The sequence below is a fragment of the Solanum tuberosum genome, unplaced genomic scaffold, assembly GCF_000226075.1.
Source record: "Solanum tuberosum cultivar DM 1-3 516 R44 unplaced genomic scaffold, SolTub_3.0 scf00334, whole genome shotgun sequence".
NCBI classification, from domain to species: domain Eukaryota; kingdom Viridiplantae; phylum Streptophyta; class Magnoliopsida; order Solanales; family Solanaceae; genus Solanum; species Solanum tuberosum.
In genome coordinates this window covers 66,461-86,181 of record NW_006239254.1, presented here as the reverse complement: position 1 = coordinate 86,181, position 19,721 = coordinate 66,461, and the positions used below count along the sequence as shown (strand labels likewise).

The window sequence follows — 19,721 nt, the reverse complement described above, 5'->3', positions numbered from 1 at the left end:
AATCTAACTACCAACTCAAAAGAATTCATGGTATGAAGAGTTAGAATCAAAATTACTGAATTCGAATGAAATATAAGATAATTTTACATTCTATATCTGTCTCCGAACATTGACTACTGCTTATCTATATCACTACAAAAAATATATATTTTATTTAATAAATCACAAAAAAAAAAAAAAAAACTTCCCCCCCTAAAAAGCATTTTGAAGTATAATGGACCTACATGACTATATTGGTCCAATGATTAAGCAAGTTGTTAGCTAGAACAGGTGAACTTTTCTTATTTGAAAATAGAATGCGCGCCAAAGTTTATTTTATTTTATTAATTTATGTAGTTTTCAATGAATTCACGAGAGTATTTATTTATGACGTTTTCATTTTAATGCATTCTTTCGTGACTTTATTAAATATCATTTGGTAACTTCTCTTTCAAGGTAAGAATTATTCCTTTTCTTTAATAACATAAAAAAAAAAAAAAAAAAAGTGGACAGTTCTTTTCTTTTGGAATTGTGTTTTTTTTCAAAGGAGGGAAATTAAGGGAATTTTAGAAAGCACTTTTTTTAAAAAAAAAAAAAAAAAAAAAAAAAAAAAGTGGACAGTTCTTTTCTTTTGGAATTGTGTTTTTTTTCAAAGGAGGGAAATTAAGGGAATTTTAGAAAGCACATTAGTAATTTAGTATAGGTGTTAATTATCTAATGTAGTGATAACTTTAATAACTACATATTTTGTCTGAGTTTGCCTTTAGATACATTATACTATTCGTTCGACGCACTTGATGAATATCTCTCTTCCTCTCTTGCTCGTTCCTCTCCTTTTATGTATATATGTTTCACAATATATTTATGTATCTAGTATATATGTATCCAATATCAATTTCGTCCAGTGTATTTAATATCAAATATCTTAATCGAGCGAGAGAGAAGGAGAGAGGGAGGATAAAGGCGAGCGAGGGAAGGGTTTGTGAAAGTGGCGTGAAGATATGTAAAAAAATTTAAACTTTTGTGTGGTTGAGTAGTTATACTAAGAATATTTGATTAGTCATGTAATTTTTCCAAATTAAAAAGTAGGAAGTTAAGGTCTAGCTAAATTCAAGGGTTGTTATGAATCATAATAAATTATTAGTATTTGTTTTTATACTTATTTTAAATAGACATATTTATAAGGAAGGATTTTCTGTTACTTTTTAATTGTCTTCCTTAATTTGGCTAACTACGGTAAAAAAAAAAAAACTTTTATTCCAATGATTAATAACTTGATAACAAATATAGGATGATAATGATACATTAATAAAACATTATATGTACCTTTACTGACAATAATGTTATGGCTGGAGAAAGGGAAAAAAAGACCAGATTCTTGGCACGCAAAACACATATATAAGGGAAAAAAATGTGTCTTTAGATACTATTACAATTCAATCTATAGTTCTTTTCTTGATATTGAAAAATTGTTTTTTGAAATTATCATGGGAGTACTAATGTTGACAAAATGAACTCATATTTTTATAATTACCCATATTTTAATGAGTTGGGAAAATGTTCTCAAGTAGATAAAATTTGGAATTCAATCCATATTTGACCCTGAGAATATGGGTAAATATGATTTTAAAAAATAAAAATTAAAGGAAACATCTTGAGGGGGGAGCGTTGTTTTACGAAAGGATTTTTTCAATTTTCTTCATGTTTGATCGGCTTAGGTTATCGACCTCTGACCGCTAGCCCCTCGATCTACCACCTCGTCATGCAAGCCACCCCCACCTTCTGCTCAGGCCCACACCTTAGCTTCTCTCTTAACCCAACATTCACTCCTCGCATCTAGTACCCCAACCTTCACCTTCTCCTGACCCCAGCCCGAACCCTCAGCTCTTTGCTCAGGTTAACCTCTCACCTAACCCTCATCGACGCTCAAGCCTTCAACCTGACTTCTGATTTTGACCTCAACCCTAACCTGAATTCGAAACTTGTTTTTTAATCTCAAATTGAAATCCTAATTCAAGACCCAACTCTAAAATCAACACAGACCCTGAAAAGGGTCAAAATCTCGATCCGAGACTAGACTCACAATCCTAACTCAGGACTCGATCCTGACCTCGAGCCTAATTCAGGACCCGAATTTTCACCCTGATCCAAAAATCAACTCTAAAACTGACCCAAGAATGGAATCATGACTTCAACCTCAGCCCCAAGTTGAAACTACCCACTCACGACCTTAATCCAAGACCTAACCCTAGACCCAATCCTAATTTAAAACCCGAATCTCAGCCTCGAGGTCAGTTCCTATAGTCGAGGTCAGGTCATTTTTTGTTGAATTGTACTTTAACGTCGAATATAATGAATATATACAATAATGTGAAATATTCTGGCAAATCATTATAAGATTATTGAAGTTCTCCCCGAATATTGAACTCTAAACTAGAGTACCATTTGCTCATAAAAATATGGGTTAATCGATATTTTAACTACATGTTTTGTCAACCAATTCACTTTTATCCATGTGAACTATAGGTGGATTAAATTGTTAAATCGTTTTCAACTCATTCATATTTAACCCAATCTGTCAATTTGTCACCCCTCCTTGGGTTTGATATCATTATTACAAGTTACTACACCTTGATGGCGTTCAATTGCTTTATTTTGATCAACAATTTAGTTTTAAAAGTTAAATACGTGATAAACCTTGATTATGACTCTAAAGTCTCAAGGACAAATGTAAATTAGAGTTATTAAACAAGTTACCCCCCTCAAAAAAAAAAAAAAAACTTATGAACAAGTTAAATATAAAATTAGAGTTAAAAGTTGTTTTCACAAAATGTGAATTAGAGTTAAAAGTTGTTTTCACAAAATGTCAATTTGCTTAAAACGTAAATTACTTTCAACAGCTATTTTTGAGAAGTGGGAACACCCTAAAATTGGAATACAGTAAAATCGCACTAAACTAATATAGGTAAGACTATAAAATATTATTATTTTGTAGATATTTATTTAATCGATAAATTAATATTTATTAATTTAGGTGTGTTAAGATTCAATAAAGGTTAATTTTGATTACATCAAAATCATTGTATCTTACTTATTATGTATCATATTTATAGAATTCATATAAAACAAATCATTATACATAAAGTACAATGTATGTGTATGATTCATTGTAATTTTTTTTTTGGTTAAATAATTCATTGTAAAATAAGTTTAAGAATTCAATGATTTAGTGTAAAAATAAATGTATTATACATAATGTTCCTTGTTTCTTAATAATCAAATATTATTCATTGTACTTATACTAAAACTTTCAATGTATGATGGTGAGAAAATAAACTATACGAACAAAATAGGAAATTTCTTGAAAGCATACCAAAAATGGCTTCTCATTTAAAAGGTGTCATAAAATCAACAATAATAGATCAAATATGTAAACATTATGTGAGTACAAAAGAGATCATTGTTTCTTAATAATCAAATATTATTCATTGTATTTTTACTAAAAACATCCAATGTATGATGATGAGAAAAACCATATAAGCAACATAGGAAATTTCTTGAAATCATGTCCAAAAATGGCATCGCATTTATAACATGTCACAAAATCAACAACAATAAGCATTATATGAGTACAAAAGAGATAATTTCACATGCACTCAAAATGATTTGCAGTCATGACAACACCGATTTTTTTGAATACAATAAGAAAAATTAGAGATGAGCTTTAACTATATTTAAATTTTAACCAAAAAACAAAATACAATAGAAATATATTTAGTAAACTTTCACAATAAAATTTAAAAAGAATAAATACTTTTACAGTTATTTATTTTATTTCTAATAAACCTTACTAGACATTTTGCATATTATAATTAAGTGGAATATTTAGGACTTTGCATTGTTGAGACAAGACTTAGGCGAATTATGGCATTGTAATAAGTGCAATAAAGACTCATAAAAAACTTGGGAATTATGTATTTAATCAACTAATTAAAGCAATATTAAAAATTACATTTTGCCGCCCTCTCACTATAATTATTGGTATAAATAATAATAGAACTAACAGCAAAAATAGCCCGCAATAGTGCATAACTGAAATTTAAAACTCTATCCCTTCATATAATTTTTAGGCACCAAAATAGAAACTGATTTTATTTATATATATTTCTAACAATCTTTGACTCATTCCTGCATGTTTTATGATATTAAAGCAAAGTAAAATCACATGCTCCTTTATTTTAATCACAATTATTAATAATTTAAAATAATTTTAAGAAATTATTATCAACGAAAATATTTTTTAAATGAAATCCCAAAAAAATTAACCCCCCCCCCCCCTCCCCCAGTCATTTTTCAATAATTAATAATGAAGTAAAAATAAATCATTATGATCTCGAGGTAATTGATATTAAACTTATAATTATTATGATTAAAATCGTAAATCAAGACAATTAAATTATCTACACGAGAACAACACTGATGTTTCATAGTTGACATTACCGTGCAACTCTCTCGCGATTTTTTTATTTTTTTTTACATCAGATCACGATGATGATAATAATAATAATAATAATAATAATAATAATTACACTTCAATCTCTAATATGTTAAACTTGAACATATGAATCCCCAATTATCAAATACTTCATTTAAACTACCCCTCGAGGACAACATAGATGTTCCATAAGAAAATAACTGATATTAAAAAATATACAATAGGATTCTCACTCGATTCTTGTTTTTCCTACCCCAAACAACAATAACGACAAATAATCATTATTATGCTTCAATTTTTAATTAATATTAAAATTGACCGTATAAATTCTCATTTATCATATACTCCAAATTCCAACTAAACTACACGAGAACAACACTAATGTTTAATAAGCGAATAATTGGCATTAAAAGACATACAATAAAATTCCTGCGCGTGATTCTTGCTTTCCTACCCCAATCAACAACAACAAATAATAATAATAATTACGCTTCAATCTCTAATTATATATTAATACTGACTAAATGAATTCTTATTTATCGTATACTTCAAATTCCAATTAAACTACCCCTCGAGAACCACACTAATGTTTCATAAGCAAATAGTTGACATTGAAAGATATTCTCGTGGGATTTATATTTTTTCTACTCCAGACAACAACAACAAAAATAATAATAATTACGCTTCAATCATTAATTATATTAAAATTGACCATATGAATTCTAATTTATCGTATACTCCAATTTCCAACTATACCCCTCGCGAACCATACTAATGTTTCATAAGAAAATAGCTGGCATTGAAAGATATTCTCGTGGGATTTATGTTTTTCCCACTCTAGACAACAACAACAAAAATAATAATAATCACGCTTCAATCCTTAATTATATTAAAGTTGACTATGAATTCTAATTTGTCGTATGCTCCAAATTCCAACTATACCCCTCGAGAACCACACTAATGTTATTCTCGTGGGATTCACAACAACAACAAAAATAATAATTACCACGTTTCAATCCTTAATCATAAAACTAAAATTGACTATATGAATTCTAATTTGTCGTATACTCCAAATTTCAACTATATCCCTCGAGAACAATGCTAATGTATCATAAGCAAATAACTGGCATTAGACAGTATACACTTGTATTCTCAAGTGATTTTTACTTTTCCTATTACATATCACGACAATAATAAATAAATAATAATAATTATGATTCAATTCCAAATATATCAAAATTAACTAAATAAATTCTCACTTATCATATACTCCGATTAACCCCATCCTAGCCTTAGGAGGACCACAAGAGGGGAAAAAAAAAGAAAAGAGAAGTGGGAGAGTCATAAGTATTTTTACAAAGTAAAAAAAAGTAAAGGGGGAGATTTGGTCAATAAATTTCTATTTGTACGTCACCTTTTGGTCCTTTCTTTTCCCTCTTCCTCTTTTATATTTGTTGTTTTTTATTCTCTGTTTATTGTTTTCACCCAATTCATCCAATTACATAGCTGTGGTGACATCTTCTCTGGTTGTGGGGTTTTTTCTTGGGGGGTGGTGGGGGCAGATGTCACCATTCTTTTATCAGCACGAGAAAATCCCACCTTTCTTTATCACCATTCTTCCCGCTCCTTATTGAATTTCGTCTGTTTCTTTATCTGAGAGGGAAACTGTGTGTATCTCTGTGTGTTTTCGTGTGTGAGTGTGTATAGAGAGAGAAAGACAAAGGGTCCATAGAAAAGTCAGATAGATGTCTAAAAAAGAAGGGGAAGATGAGAAAGTGAGTTTAGAGAGTGAAAATGTAGAGGTAAAGAGTGAAGAGGTAGAAGTAGAAGGTAGAAAGAGTGAGGTGAATGTAAAAGGGGAAGAAGGGGGAGGAGGAGGAGGAGTTGTGGTGGTGATGGATACTCCAGAGAGGAACAAGAGCCAGATCGCAACACCCATTTCCAAATTTGAGGTATGTTTACTGATTTGATATCAGAAAGCGGTCAAAGTTTGAATCTTTTGGTAATTTTTTGAATTTTGTTTTGGGGGGAAAGGGGATTTTGGGCTAATTCATTTGAGGGTTTTGGTTGTTAGTTACTGATTTGGTTTATTCTTGATTTTTTTTTGGAATTTATGGTGTAGTTGTGTTGTTGGTTTTGATGGTTGATGTCTGATTTGTTTTGTTTTGGGTTTTTTTGAGAAATGGAGTTGTGTTAATCTTGCTAAATAGTTCGATTTCATGTTTTTGTTTTTGTCTTTCTTCTCCTTTTCTGTCAGTTGTTGAGAGACACTGCTTCTGGAAAGGTTTTAATTGTGAGGTTAGATCAAAATTTGTAGGCACCAAAGCTTGCTGAAAATAACTTTTTTGGAAAATGGAAATGGGATTGAAGTAAATTGAATGAAATTTGGTTTCTGCTTCTGTTAATCCATTGGAAATTACACTTTTTGGAGAATTGGGTCTCTTTTCCCTCTTTATTTCTTTGTTTTAGATGTGTTTTCTGGTGGTGATTTTCAGTGTTATTGTAACATGATTGACCTTGTCCTTGAATTCTCAGATTTGCTATCTTCCTGGTGTGTAGAATGCTTCAAGACTTGGTTATGTTGTCTCTTTTTTCATTTTCTAAGTTTGCATGTTTCACTAATTTTTTGATTTGGATGCTTGCTGTATAGGTGTAACCTCATGTGTAAAATAGAACTTCTTTCTTATCTATTCTCTAATTTCTAACTACTTTTTTCCTTTATCGCATGCTTAGCCTTTCCGCTTCTCTTGTTGGGATTCTTCATCTGTGCCTTATAGTGTCATAGTTCTCCGTGCTTTGTAATTGGAAACATTGTGATGTTTTACCTGGGTTGTTCTGTCTCGATTCTCTGCGGAATCAACCATTCGGATGCTGTCTAATCCCCAATTGAATTTTGTCCACATTTTCATCTTGCTTGGATTGGGTTTTCATGATTTCTATTGAGCTATGGTGGATTCATTTCTTCAAGAAGGTTAAAAGTAAAATGAAATGTGCAGTCACCATGTTCATGTCTTTGCTGGAAATTGACTATTTTGCTTGGATTGCTCTTATATCTCATTAGGTGCTCTAATTAATTTCCAGGTATTGTTGGATAGCTTGCATGTGCCTCTAATTAACTAATGAAGCAAATAAGCTGCTTTAGTATATGATTTAAGAAAGAGCAAGAATGAACCAAGTTCATTTTCTTTTGTGCACATTACTTGGTCTGTATTAACTTGAGATCTTTTTTGTTCCTTTTGCATTAGGATCAGATAAAGTTTTTTTCTGAAAAGGCCTAGCTTGCTGCATGGTTGAAATTCTGAAATCCACATGTTCATGAAATTATCACTATCATTTAGTTTTCTCTCTTGCAATCTGAAGGTCTGCTTTTTCCCTCTATGCAGGAGTCCCCTTTTTCTAATTTCCTTAACAACCTTTCCCCCATCAAACCAGTTAAGGCCGCACATTTTCCCCAGACACTCAATACCCTTAGTTTTGGATCTATACCGTCTGTGTTCACCTCACCCCATGTCAGCTCCGCAAGGGAATCCAGATTTCTAAGAAGGTAACGAATGTTCATTCTCTCTCACTTGTTTTGTTGATTGTCTATCAGGCTTTTTTTGTTAATTTTGTTGTTTTCTCCAGGCACCTGCTCTCAGATCCATCAAAACCAGAATTTGCTTCTGATAACAGTGTTAAAGTTGATAATGATGAAGCTATGCCAGATGCTGTTAATAGCTCAAATGAGCCCAAGGAAAGTTTTGGTTCTCAGAATTCTATGGTTGAAGCATCCAATGAATGCTCAAAGCTTGCCGTTGAGCGAACTCTAAATTATGAGTGCAATGATAGTCCCAGTACTTTACCTACTGGGAGCTTTAGAGGTAAGAGTTTGTCAGAATTTGCAGGCAGTTCTGTGACATATGTCCCTTTGGTACAAGGCATGTCTGGAAAAGGTTTGCTTAGATGTGAAGTTAATACGGAGGGGAAAAATGAACTTGATCCAAATAAAGAAGCTCCAGGATGTGATTGGGAGAATTTGATTTGTGATGCTACGGATCTACTGATCTTTGACTCACCTGGTGACCCTGAGGCTTTCACTAAAGCAGCAGGTCCTAATTTGAGGCACTTTGGATTTGCCTCAAATGAAATGCAGAACATGCAAGTTTTTGGTCAGGCTAGTACCAGCGAATGTGGTGGAGATGGAAGTGAAACAGAGAAACCGTCTACTCAACCTGGGGACGAAACCCAAGTCAATGAATATGCTGAGAACCAAAACATGAAACCTGATTCTTCTCTAACAAATGACGGCATGGGTGTGGGTCAAAGTGAAAGAACTGATAATGAGGTGAGGAATTGCATTCTGCATAGTAGTTTATTATGCCGGTGCTTTTATTGTTTTTATTATATGAGATGGCCACTATTTTATGTGGCTGATCAGCTGTTGGAGTTCCAAGCATTTTCTGCTTTTCTTTTTCTTTAATTATCTCTTTCTATGTTACAGCTCGTGTTCAACTTTCTTGACTACAAGTTTACTTGGGAGAACCATTGTGTATTTTGTAAGCTTGGAACTGATTTTATGAGTCTCTAGTTGTCTGGGACCTTGACTTTGTCACAGCTTGAAAGCGTTTGACTGGTTCCCGATTACTATGAGATGCAACATATTTTAGCTTTTCACCAATTCAAGGAATTCTTGGTTATTGCAATCATTATTGATAGAATATGGGGAAAGTAGTCAAACATAGAGCATGTGGTTTATTAGCTAATCTTAAAGTTGTTTATTTGGCTGTTCTAGTTTTTATCAGTGCTAGCTTTATTAGTTGCGAGAATATTTTTGCATGGACTCTCCAGTTCTTCATTTTTGGGATCTTGATCTGTTACTGGTTTTCTATTTAGATGGTCTCTACTCTATACCGTGGAATGAGAAGACGTTGTCTAGTTTTTGAGATGGTGGGATCTCGAAGAAAGCATGTAGATGAGGGTTCTGGCTCTTCTGCTGTGCAAGACACTGATGGAAACCTTGCCTGCAACGAGAAGCAACTAGTACCTTATAAGGCGGTCAATGAATCTTCGCGATGCATTTTACCTGGAATTGGCTTGCATTTAAATGCCCTTGCAGCATCTTCAAAAGATGGTAAAGTAGTCAAGCATGAAACTAATGCTTCTGGGAAACAGCTTTTAATTACGTCTGGCTCAGCTGTCAGTCTTCATCCTTTAGTTGCTGGTCAAGAATCAATGAGTAAATCACAGCCTGAAACCTCTAGAGAAATTGTACCTTTTGAGAATAGTGTACCTCTTATGGAGGATGCTAGCCTGGCACCTGGATATGTAAATAATGAAGAGCTTAGTCAGACTAGTCCAAAGAAAAAGAGGCAAGTTCATCCTTTTCCCTTATGATCATGTTTTGTTCTTGTAATCTCTTTTTGTGCTACCATTATCTGATTACAAATTATTTTTGCAGACGTCGATTGGAACCTGGGGAAGGTGAGGCATGCAAGCGCTGTAATTGTAAGAAATCAAAATGCTTGAAACTGTAAGTTATTCTTCTTCTTTTATGTGCTATCTTTAGTTTGTACTCAATTTTCATTCCATGGGTTGCTTATCGAGTATTTTGATGAGCCGGCGGTTGTTTAATTAGCCTTTTTCATTGTGGTTAACTATGGGGTTGTTTGGTTAGTGAAAATTGTAGAGATCTATAAGTACATAAGTTGTAATACAGTGACTAATAATCCCCATATTTAGTTAGTGCATATGCATATCTTGTTGAGACGTTTGATTCAATGCCTCAAAGATTGGATATAAGGAGTAAAATATAAAACATTTCTTTGATTTTTAATTGGATAAACCTTGTGACAGACAATATTGTTGGTCTGTAACCTGTTTATCAGATCAAAGAATTATCATTTATTTATGCGAAAATAATTAAACCTCTCAAAAACCCTACTCCATTTCTTGCATTCAGAAAATAATTAACACCCTCCTGTCCCTCCATGACTTCATCTATCGAGCCTTCAGAGTCTTTCAAACCCTACGAGCTTAAATCCACTCTCTCCGGGCACAAACTCGCCATCTCCAGCTTCAAATTCTCTCTGACATTGGCAAACTCGTAGCCACCTCTTCTATAGGCTAGAAGTCATCATTAGGAGTGCATACACATTCCACATATAATAGGAGTACATACATTCCTCATAAGTTATGTGTGTATTATTTATGCGAGAAATGAAAATGGCCATCCAATGTTGGCTTAGTTGCAGTTCTAAGTCAAGATTATTTCTTTCGTAAAAGAGAAACCAAACAAACCTTATAAAGAAAAGGCTGCTATGAGTTTTCATGCTATACAAGCATGGTCTGAAGTTGTAATAATGGGTTCTTACCATGTTACAAACTTCTTGGGCATAGCAATCTTTATTCAGTTTTGTGTTGATGGACCCAATTATATCTGATGTAGCTCTTTTGTTGGATGCTTTTCGTACATCTCTGAATTTGAGATGACACGAAATGCTGAAAAACTTTTTGGACATGTCACATGTGGTTACTACCCCTACCATCTGTTGTAACCCAAAAGAGAAAAATAATTCTGGATTGAGATGTAAACCTGTGTTTTGGCATAGTTGAAGTGGAAATTTGTGATCTATGTGATTTAGACCTCAATAGAAGATATAGTCCCTCTATATCAGCCAAACATTCTTTATTATGTTGCTGTAGTGATAATGTGAGTACTCCATCTACAGATTTAACATTCCTATTTACTTCTATGCAGTTACTGTGAATGTTTTGCCGCTGGAGTCTACTGTGTGGAGCCATGTGCATGTCAAGACTGCTTCAACAAGCCTATTCATGAAGATACTGTCCTTGCAACTCGCAAACAGATCGAATCAAGAAACCCTCTTGCTTTTGCTCCTAAAGTGATAAGGAACGCCGACACTATTTCTGAAACAGGGGTGAGGAAAAAGTTCTTGGCTTTCATTGTCAGATATTTGTTATTTCGAAGTCGCGGATAAGTCATATAACACAAGTAATTTAATTGCATTGCAGGATGATTCCAGCAAGACTCCTGCCTCAGCTCGTCACAAGAGAGGATGCAACTGCAAGAAATCCGGCTGTCTGAAGAAATATTGTGAATGCTATCAGGTCTTTCTTTTTTTATATTTATAAGTTGCATTGGTTATGCATTTATTTATACATCAGCTGATAGGTAAGTGCTTTTGTTCTTGAAGGGAGGGGTTGGATGCTCCATCAATTGCAGATGTGAAGGATGCAAGAATGCGTTCGGCAGAAAGGATGGTAAGTCTACTTGGCTACTTCTGATAATGGCTTGATTTTAGTTGTAAACATTCCCCACTACCCAAAACCGAAAGAATGATTAAAGGGAATTGCATACTCATGCCTGAGAAAAAGAAAGAGGGTTTTCCCGTTGGTTCATATCATCTTTTTAGTTTCATTCAGTTGTTGTGACCTATGAATGTAGTTTGAAAATCTACTATTATGATTCAGGTTCTATTTTCATAGGCACAGATGGGGATGCTGAGGAAGAGGAAACAGATGCGTATGAAAAGAGTACTGTCGATAGAGCTTTTCACAAAAACCTATTACATAGTGATGTAGAGCTGAATCCAGATTCCACCGTCCCTGCTACACCTTTAGCATTTAGAAGGTATGTCAATCAGTGAACTTCTCAAGCAAAGTTCCTTCTTTATGCTTTTCATGTCATGTTATCATTCTACTAAGTTAGCTGATGAAAAACTTTGCTTTTTAGACCACCAATGCAGCTCCCTTTCTCGTTGAAGAACAAACCACCTCGATCATCATTTCTATCTATCGGATCCTCATCTGGTATATTTGCTGGTCAAGGGGTCGGAAGGCCAGACTTCTTTCAACCTCAGCCTCAGCCCAAGTTCGAGAAACCATTTGAGTCAATTCAAGAAGATGAAATGCCTGAGATACTCCAACAAGGGGGGACTAGCTCTCCAATCAGTGGCATTAAGACAGCTTCTCCCAACAGGAAGAGAGTTTCTCCTCCTCATTGTGACTTTGCGAATTCGCCCGGTCGTCGAAGCAGTCGCAAGTTGATACTGCAATCCATTCCTTCATTTCCTTCCCTCACTCCCAATCCTTGAAGATCATCATCCAACCCAGTAGGTGAATTTTGGAAGGAAATTTTTTAATATCTTTATTGTTGTAGTTATTAGTTTAGTTTAGTACACCTTCATGGACCTTTTGATCCCCCTCCCCCTCTCCCTCCCCCTTATGCTTGTATAATAGCCTTGTTGTTTCTTAATAACATTGCTTTGTCCTTAATAATGAATTAAAAATTGTTAATGTACTTCTTGTGTCATATTCTATAGTTAGTTTAATACTTGTTACTTGAGTTGAGGGTCTTTCGGAAACAACCTCTCTACCTCCACGAGGTGGGGTTAGGTTTTCGTACACTCTACCCTCCCTCAAAATACCAAGAAGAGTGATTTTGCATGCAACATTTAATATGGGTGTTTCATATTATAGAAGTTGGGCCTTCAAACAAGATGTTACTAAGGCCCAACAAATAGATGCCTTGCTTGTTCATGTTATATTCTCTTTACAAGTACACACCTTTTTCTTTAACATCCCCCCCAATCATTTGTTTTCCTTGTGTAATTCTATTCACATCTAAGTGTGGTGGGCATAATTATTGCTTTTGCAGTTCCCATCTTTTGACTCACTGCAATTCTCATCCTTTCGGATCTGGATTTATCTTATATTCACTGACAATATAAGGAATCTATACATTCTCACTATATTTTAATAAATGTGCAACAAGTTATCTACCTCATCTTCACCGTTACATAGATATCTCGTGTAGATGATCTAATAGTATAACAATTCTTATATTGTCGATATATAGGCTAAGAATGTGTAGCGCCATATATTTATTGGAAATAATTTTTGTATCTTTTGCGTACACACTATCCACCTCAGACGATATGTTGTTGTAATGTGTGGCCACATGATCACTTTAATTTTATCTTTGTTTCTTGTCTGCAGTAGATAAATTGTAAGAGATGGATGAAGAGAATAGTCATTTTTCAACTTTGTGTGTGCAGAAAGCACAACACAATTATTGTACCATTGCATTCACAAGCTCTTTTCAGACTCTTTAGGGCTAAGGGTGTGTGTGGGGGTGGGGAGTGGGGGGTGGGGGGTCTATAGCTGGCCAATATTATATCACTATACAACAAAATCACCATTTGGATTCTCATCTTATTCAACTAGGTCCCATTTTCATTACCTTTTTCCCTCTGTCCAAATTAATGTGTTTATACACATTTCTTTCAAAGAGGTTGGTAGAAAGATGTCAAGTATTATTGATTGATTTCCTTATTTTTGTATTAAGTTAGCAAAAATGACAAAAATGTTTTGGATTGGCTCAAAATAGTTTCTAAAATATATTCTTGAACAATTTTGATTTTTTAAAATTTGTTGAAATGAACACTTTTAATTTCCATCGAATATTTGAGAGGAACTATGGATTTTTATTTTAAATAAAAAACACAAGAAAAGTTCCATTAGATTCGAGAAACTACAACACAAGAAGTTGCACTAGCCACCAACAACATACCATAATTTGCAAGAATTTCACATCAAAAAATTGCATCATACTTTAGAAGAATAGAATAAAAATAATAGAAATTGCAAAAATTACACCTCTAGCTAAATATGAACGTTAACTAATTATTCTTTCTTTTTTAAAATCCAATTCCATTAAACCTAATCGTCGAAGTTTGTTAAATATTTGATGGAGAACAAACATGTTCATTTTTGAAAACTTAAAAGAACTACAAATTACTTAATTAATAGTATATTTTAGAAAAAACTTTAAACCTATCCTAAATATTAAACATCATTTTTTTTTGTTATTTTCACAAGTTAGATATATAAGATACACAATTTTTTAAAAGGGAAGAAGAGAATCCTCAGAAGGAAAGATTACCATCCATTTTGGATAATAGAGTGATAGATGGGGTATTTTTGGCGTGGGGGTGAATGGCACTTATATTTAATAAAATAAAATAAAATATATAGTATAGACTATAGAGTATATAGTGTCGGTAAAGTCCAGCTAGAATATTTATTGGAAGAAGGGAAAAAACTGGTGGGGAGTAACAATCAGATATTACTTTGAAGAAATTAGGAACTTCAATATTAAGACACTAGTTTCACATATATGTTGATGTAACATTTAAAAAATAAACTAAAAATTGATATACAAAACATTTTGTGTTAGCAAATTCGTAGAAGAGTTATTATATCTTAAGAGGCGCGTTAAGTTTGAACTTGTAACCTATAAATCATATGAAAATAACTTTATTGTTACTTAAGACCGTTTAACAAATTGAAGTCACATGTGAACATTAGACTATCCAATAATAAAAGAAAGGTGTATAACTTCAATTAAAAGTCAAATATATGAAGCTAAGTTTTTAGTTTAATTAATCGGTCAAATATACATAGAAAATAGTCAAATAGGTTTTCCACTTCATATTTGCACATGTCATATTTATAGGTGTACAACCCATGTCTAATTACATAATTCAATGCTCTAATTATCCTCTTAAATCTAACATTTCTATGCAAATCATGCATAAAAATCTTTGATTAATATTAGGGATCTTCAAAATTCTTTCAATCCAACTATTGAGTCTACAAAAGTCCTTTCCTATATATCTCTAATATGAAACTCAAATTTTGAGCTCTAGTATCAACAATTTAATGATTGAGAACAATATAATACTCGAATTTTACACTCGAACATCTCAATTTAGAACTACATAATGAAACTAAAGTGAAACTTCATTAATTTTGAAGAAGATTCCACGATTACAATGAAATATTATTATAGAAGATGACCATTATAAAAAGTTCTAATTCTACATGTTTTCAATTGGTATTGGGCTTTATATTACAGTTTGATTATATTTCTTGAAAAATTATTTTATATTTCCATTTAACAATGCTTTTCTCAACGAGTAACAACCTCCAAATAATTATTTTCAACAAATACTCATGTTAGTGGTAATAATGTGTTATCAAGCATTGAATAAACTTTTATAAAGTGATGATCAGACCAACTATGTTGTATGGGTGGATTGCTGGCAAGTCAAAAACTCGCATGTCTAGAAGATGAAAACAACGAAAAAGAGGATGTTGAGATGGATATCTGTGAGCATACTAGGAGAGACATGATTAAGGACAAAACTATTCAGGATAAGCTGTAAGTAACTTTCATGGTGGACAAGATCCAGGGGCGTAGCTACCCTATAGAATTGGATACCCTTCGTCGGAAAATAATACTGTATATATAAGTAAAATGATATAGGAAGTGATTAAATAACATATTTTGGATATGATTAACAAAAAAATTGTTGTAGCCTAGTGGTTTTAGATGTCTTGAGAGAACCTTAAGTGCTCATGTGTTCGAATCTCACTAGCAACAATCCCCCCCTCCCCCTTCCCCCCACTTTTTTGACACCCTTCGTGAAATTTCTGGCTCCGCCAATGTAGATCAAGGAGGTGAGACTGAGATGATTCGAGCATAAAAGGAGAAGATGCACAAATGCCGCATATGATAAGGTGCGAGAGGTTTGGCTATAATGGATATTAAGAGACGTAGAGGTATATCAAAGAAATCTTGGGGTGAGATGATTAGACAAGACATAACACACTTGCAGCTTATTGTCAATATTGTTATTATTACTCGCCTACTATCTTATTCTTCAATTTTAGTGTTACATGTTTTTTTGCTTCAATTATCATACATTTTGTTGTTTCTACTTTGTCTTTTCTTAATTGTTTTCAGCATGACTTTTTCGCTATCGTATTTGTTATACTTACTTATCTTATTTATTATTTTTGATATGCTTTATTTGAATCGATGGTCCATTAGAAACAATCTATCAACTTTTATAAGGTAGGAATATTAAGATCTGCATACACACAACTCTCTCATGCTTCACTTGTGGAGTTAATTACATTGAATATACTAGTTGTTGTTCTTTCTCATATTAGTGATTAACTATATATTAAAATTATATCAAGTCTATAATTGATTTATGACTATTAAAATGTATAGTTTGAGATTCGAAATCTTAATTGAATAGTGCAATTGGTCAAATACTATAATAATTGGTTTGCACTAGAAACAAAGTGGAAACATCTTCATCAATTATCACAAATGGACGATCGATTTAATAGATACCCAATTCACGACAAAATATAACAAGCACTTTCGTTAAGTTACTATTCATGATTTACGTCTATTATCCATCCCCATATTTCCTTGTTTTATTATTTCAAAATTAATTTTTTAAATATTTTTGGAAATTATATAAAATTACAAGTGTTAGGAATCACAAATCCACTATTCATTCCAATAGTTAAAAAATATTTGAATATACTTAATTTATTTATTTTTTACATTGATTTGATTTCATGTAATTAGGCAACATTGGCATATCCATTTGACCTAGGGTGTAAATACAATAACATATTTAATGTAATTTTATAAATAGAGTCTGAAGAAGATACGATGTATATAAATTTTACTGATATTTTTAGGATATAAAGAGACTTCGATAAATCCTCAACTAAATATGATACAATTTAACTGGATGCAAAATTTAGAAAGATTTTTTTTTTGAAATTTGTAAACTAAAAATCATAGATATTTGTGACTTGTGAGGCTTCTTTATGATACAAACTTAACATGAAAAGTATGTTTTACTATATAAATTGAAACAAAGAGAATGGTACCGTTTAATTTCATGTGGCACATAATTCTTTTCTAAGCTTTTTGCTGGGTTGTAGTGTTGGAATCGAGGGGTGGGAGTGGGGTTGGTTTGTATATAATTCACTAATTCTTTGTTGTGTGTATAACTTTTTTCCGGGTCATCTAAATAATATTTACATATACATTTTTTAAAAATAGGTAAAATTAGGATAAATTACTAGTTACAACAGATAAATATAATCAAATAATATAAAATTTTCCTACTGTAACCATTCATATATCACTAAACTCATACTATTACAAGTAGTGTATATGTAACTAATATATAAGCTTATTTTTCGAATGTGAATTCAAACTTTAATATAGTAGGTGCAATCGTGCAAACTTATAATATTCAGGCTTAGTACTTCATTAATTTTTTTTAATATTTCTAAATATATAATAAAATATTACTATTTTTCCATTAAAAACATTCGATATTATTGGGTAAAATAATTATTCTAAAGGTAGGTCCGCCTCTGATCGACTGGTCCACCTTTTTGTCACTATGAATGTATACTTCTATCAATTAAGATATGTGTGAATTCTAAAATTGGTTTCACCAGTGCGCATGTATGCAAAATTCGTATAGAAGAATGTATATTCATTTTTTAATTATAAAACTATATAATATAATTTGTCAGAATAATAAATTCTGACTCATTCAATTGTACAGTTAATGTTGGCAAACTAATGAGAGTAGTCAATGAGGCATGTGAAAGTGGACCCAATTGGCTATAATATTTTGTCATGACAAAAGCTCACATTTCACATGCACTAATATATGTTTAGTAAATAAATTGGATTAAGGTTAGGAGGTGATTATTACCTGCATGTGTCATTAATCACATACTAATTAAGTAATTAGCATCTTAACAGAAAGAAGATTTACTAATAACCAAGAAACTTTCTTGGTGGTTTGCCTCTTAATCACTATTTGGTATACTTATTCTATCATATTAGTTTGCAATTATCTTTCTTTCTTATTCTTAATTAGTACTTAATTGGTTAGAGATTTGATTGAATGAATGCCACCTTTGCTAGTTTTCAAACTAATCCAAGGTAATTATATTGTTAAGTTAAATATATGGAAGTTTCACATATATATTGTTTGTTTAATTTGTGGACAATTATGCATCGTTCACTTTTACTTGTCATATTTGAACTTAGCACATTTCATGATTATTTTACCACACCATCAATATTAACGAGATATATTATCTATTAAATGAAAATGAGTGTTATAAATTAACTCACTATATCGTGGGCATTTGTTTTTATTGAATAAAATTTTAATTGGATTATAAATTAGCAATCAAATAAGCATGTAATTAGATAAATTTGTAAAAAATAGACTGCACAAGCCGATAACTTGCGTAATAACTTTATTTTTTTTACAAATAAGAAGTCAATTAAGTTCATTTATTCTCTATATATTTACCTTATTATAGTCTTTATTTTTATTATATATAACATAACAAATTATAATATCCCGATCTAATATACAAAATCATGTGATATAAAGTATACGACCCTACATGTCCTTTCCAAAGAGAAAATAACTTACACTTACATACAATAAAATGTGTATGTAATAAGTACCCGTATAGTGCATATTTTACAGATAATATCAAAACACATTTGAACTATTTTTTTTTTTATGTTTCACATCACAATATCAGTTTTTTTATATATCTAAATTATCATTATTTATGTATTAAAATAAATTTCGAAGCTGACTAGATCAACTATCAGTTGTTTACTTTTCCTTCTGAAAAATCACAATCTACTAAACTTGAGAAAAAATATATTGATAGTTGGGTGTGAAACTTAAAAAATAAAATGAAAATCAAATGTGCTTTTGATCATTAACTCTAATTTTAATGAAGGCCAAATACAAAAATTTACCCCTATTATTTTAATCTTGACACTTTATCTCAATCTTGTTCCATTTTAACTCTTCAACTCCATTGTTTATATATCATTTAAATACGAAATAATTATTTTTTATTTATATCTTAGTTTTGTACTTTAAAAATCGACGCACGTCCTTTAACTTTTGTAAAAAAAGATAAATCAACACCCATTTGTCGAATTTTTTTTTCTAAAAAAGATTTTCCATTTATAATTATGTGCATTTTTATCGGAAAATAACCGATAAAAGTACGTTGGTTTTCTTTTGGAGAAAACACTGACGTTTTAGTATTTCTTTAATAGCTAATGTTATTAGTAATGAATTCGATTTTTTTTATTCGTATTGAAGATGAATTATTTTTACGTATATTGAAGTTGAGTTAAATTTAGAAAGCGGGTACTTGGGTAAAATCCCAATACCTAGGATGACATGGATAAAAACGTGTATTTTTTTTTTATGTTTATTAACATACATTGAATAGTTTACACTGAATATTAAATGTATGTGTTTTAATAATACACAAAATAAAAGTTAAAAAATTGGGGGATTAAAAT

At 31.9% G+C, this 19,721-nt stretch overlaps 1 protein-coding gene across 2 annotated transcripts; it reads left to right on the top strand.

Moving 5' to 3' along the window:
• The first annotated feature begins 5,954 nt into the window (after positions 1 to 5,954).
• LOC102593409 (protein tesmin/TSO1-like CXC 2) lies at positions 5,955 to 12,813 on the top strand. Of its 2 annotated transcripts, none has more exons than XM_015314982.1 (10): positions 5,955 to 6,426; positions 7,858 to 8,018; positions 8,099 to 8,798; positions 9,347 to 9,822; positions 9,912 to 9,983; positions 11,211 to 11,391; positions 11,486 to 11,581; positions 11,668 to 11,734; positions 11,960 to 12,104; positions 12,207 to 12,813. In XM_015314982.1, the coding sequence occupies exons 1-10, from the start codon at positions 6,220 to 6,222 to the stop codon at positions 12,565 to 12,567; spliced, it is 2,466 nt and encodes an 821-aa protein (XP_015170468.1). In that variant the 5' UTR covers positions 5,955 to 6,219; the 3' UTR covers positions 12,568 to 12,813. The 2 variants fall into 2 exon arrangements, with proteins under 2 accessions (XP_015170468.1, XP_006360749.1); XM_006360687.2 differs by having other exon boundaries at positions 5,956 to 6,426; positions 11,945 to 12,104.
• The last annotated feature ends 6,908 nt before the right edge of the window (positions 12,814 to 19,721 follow it).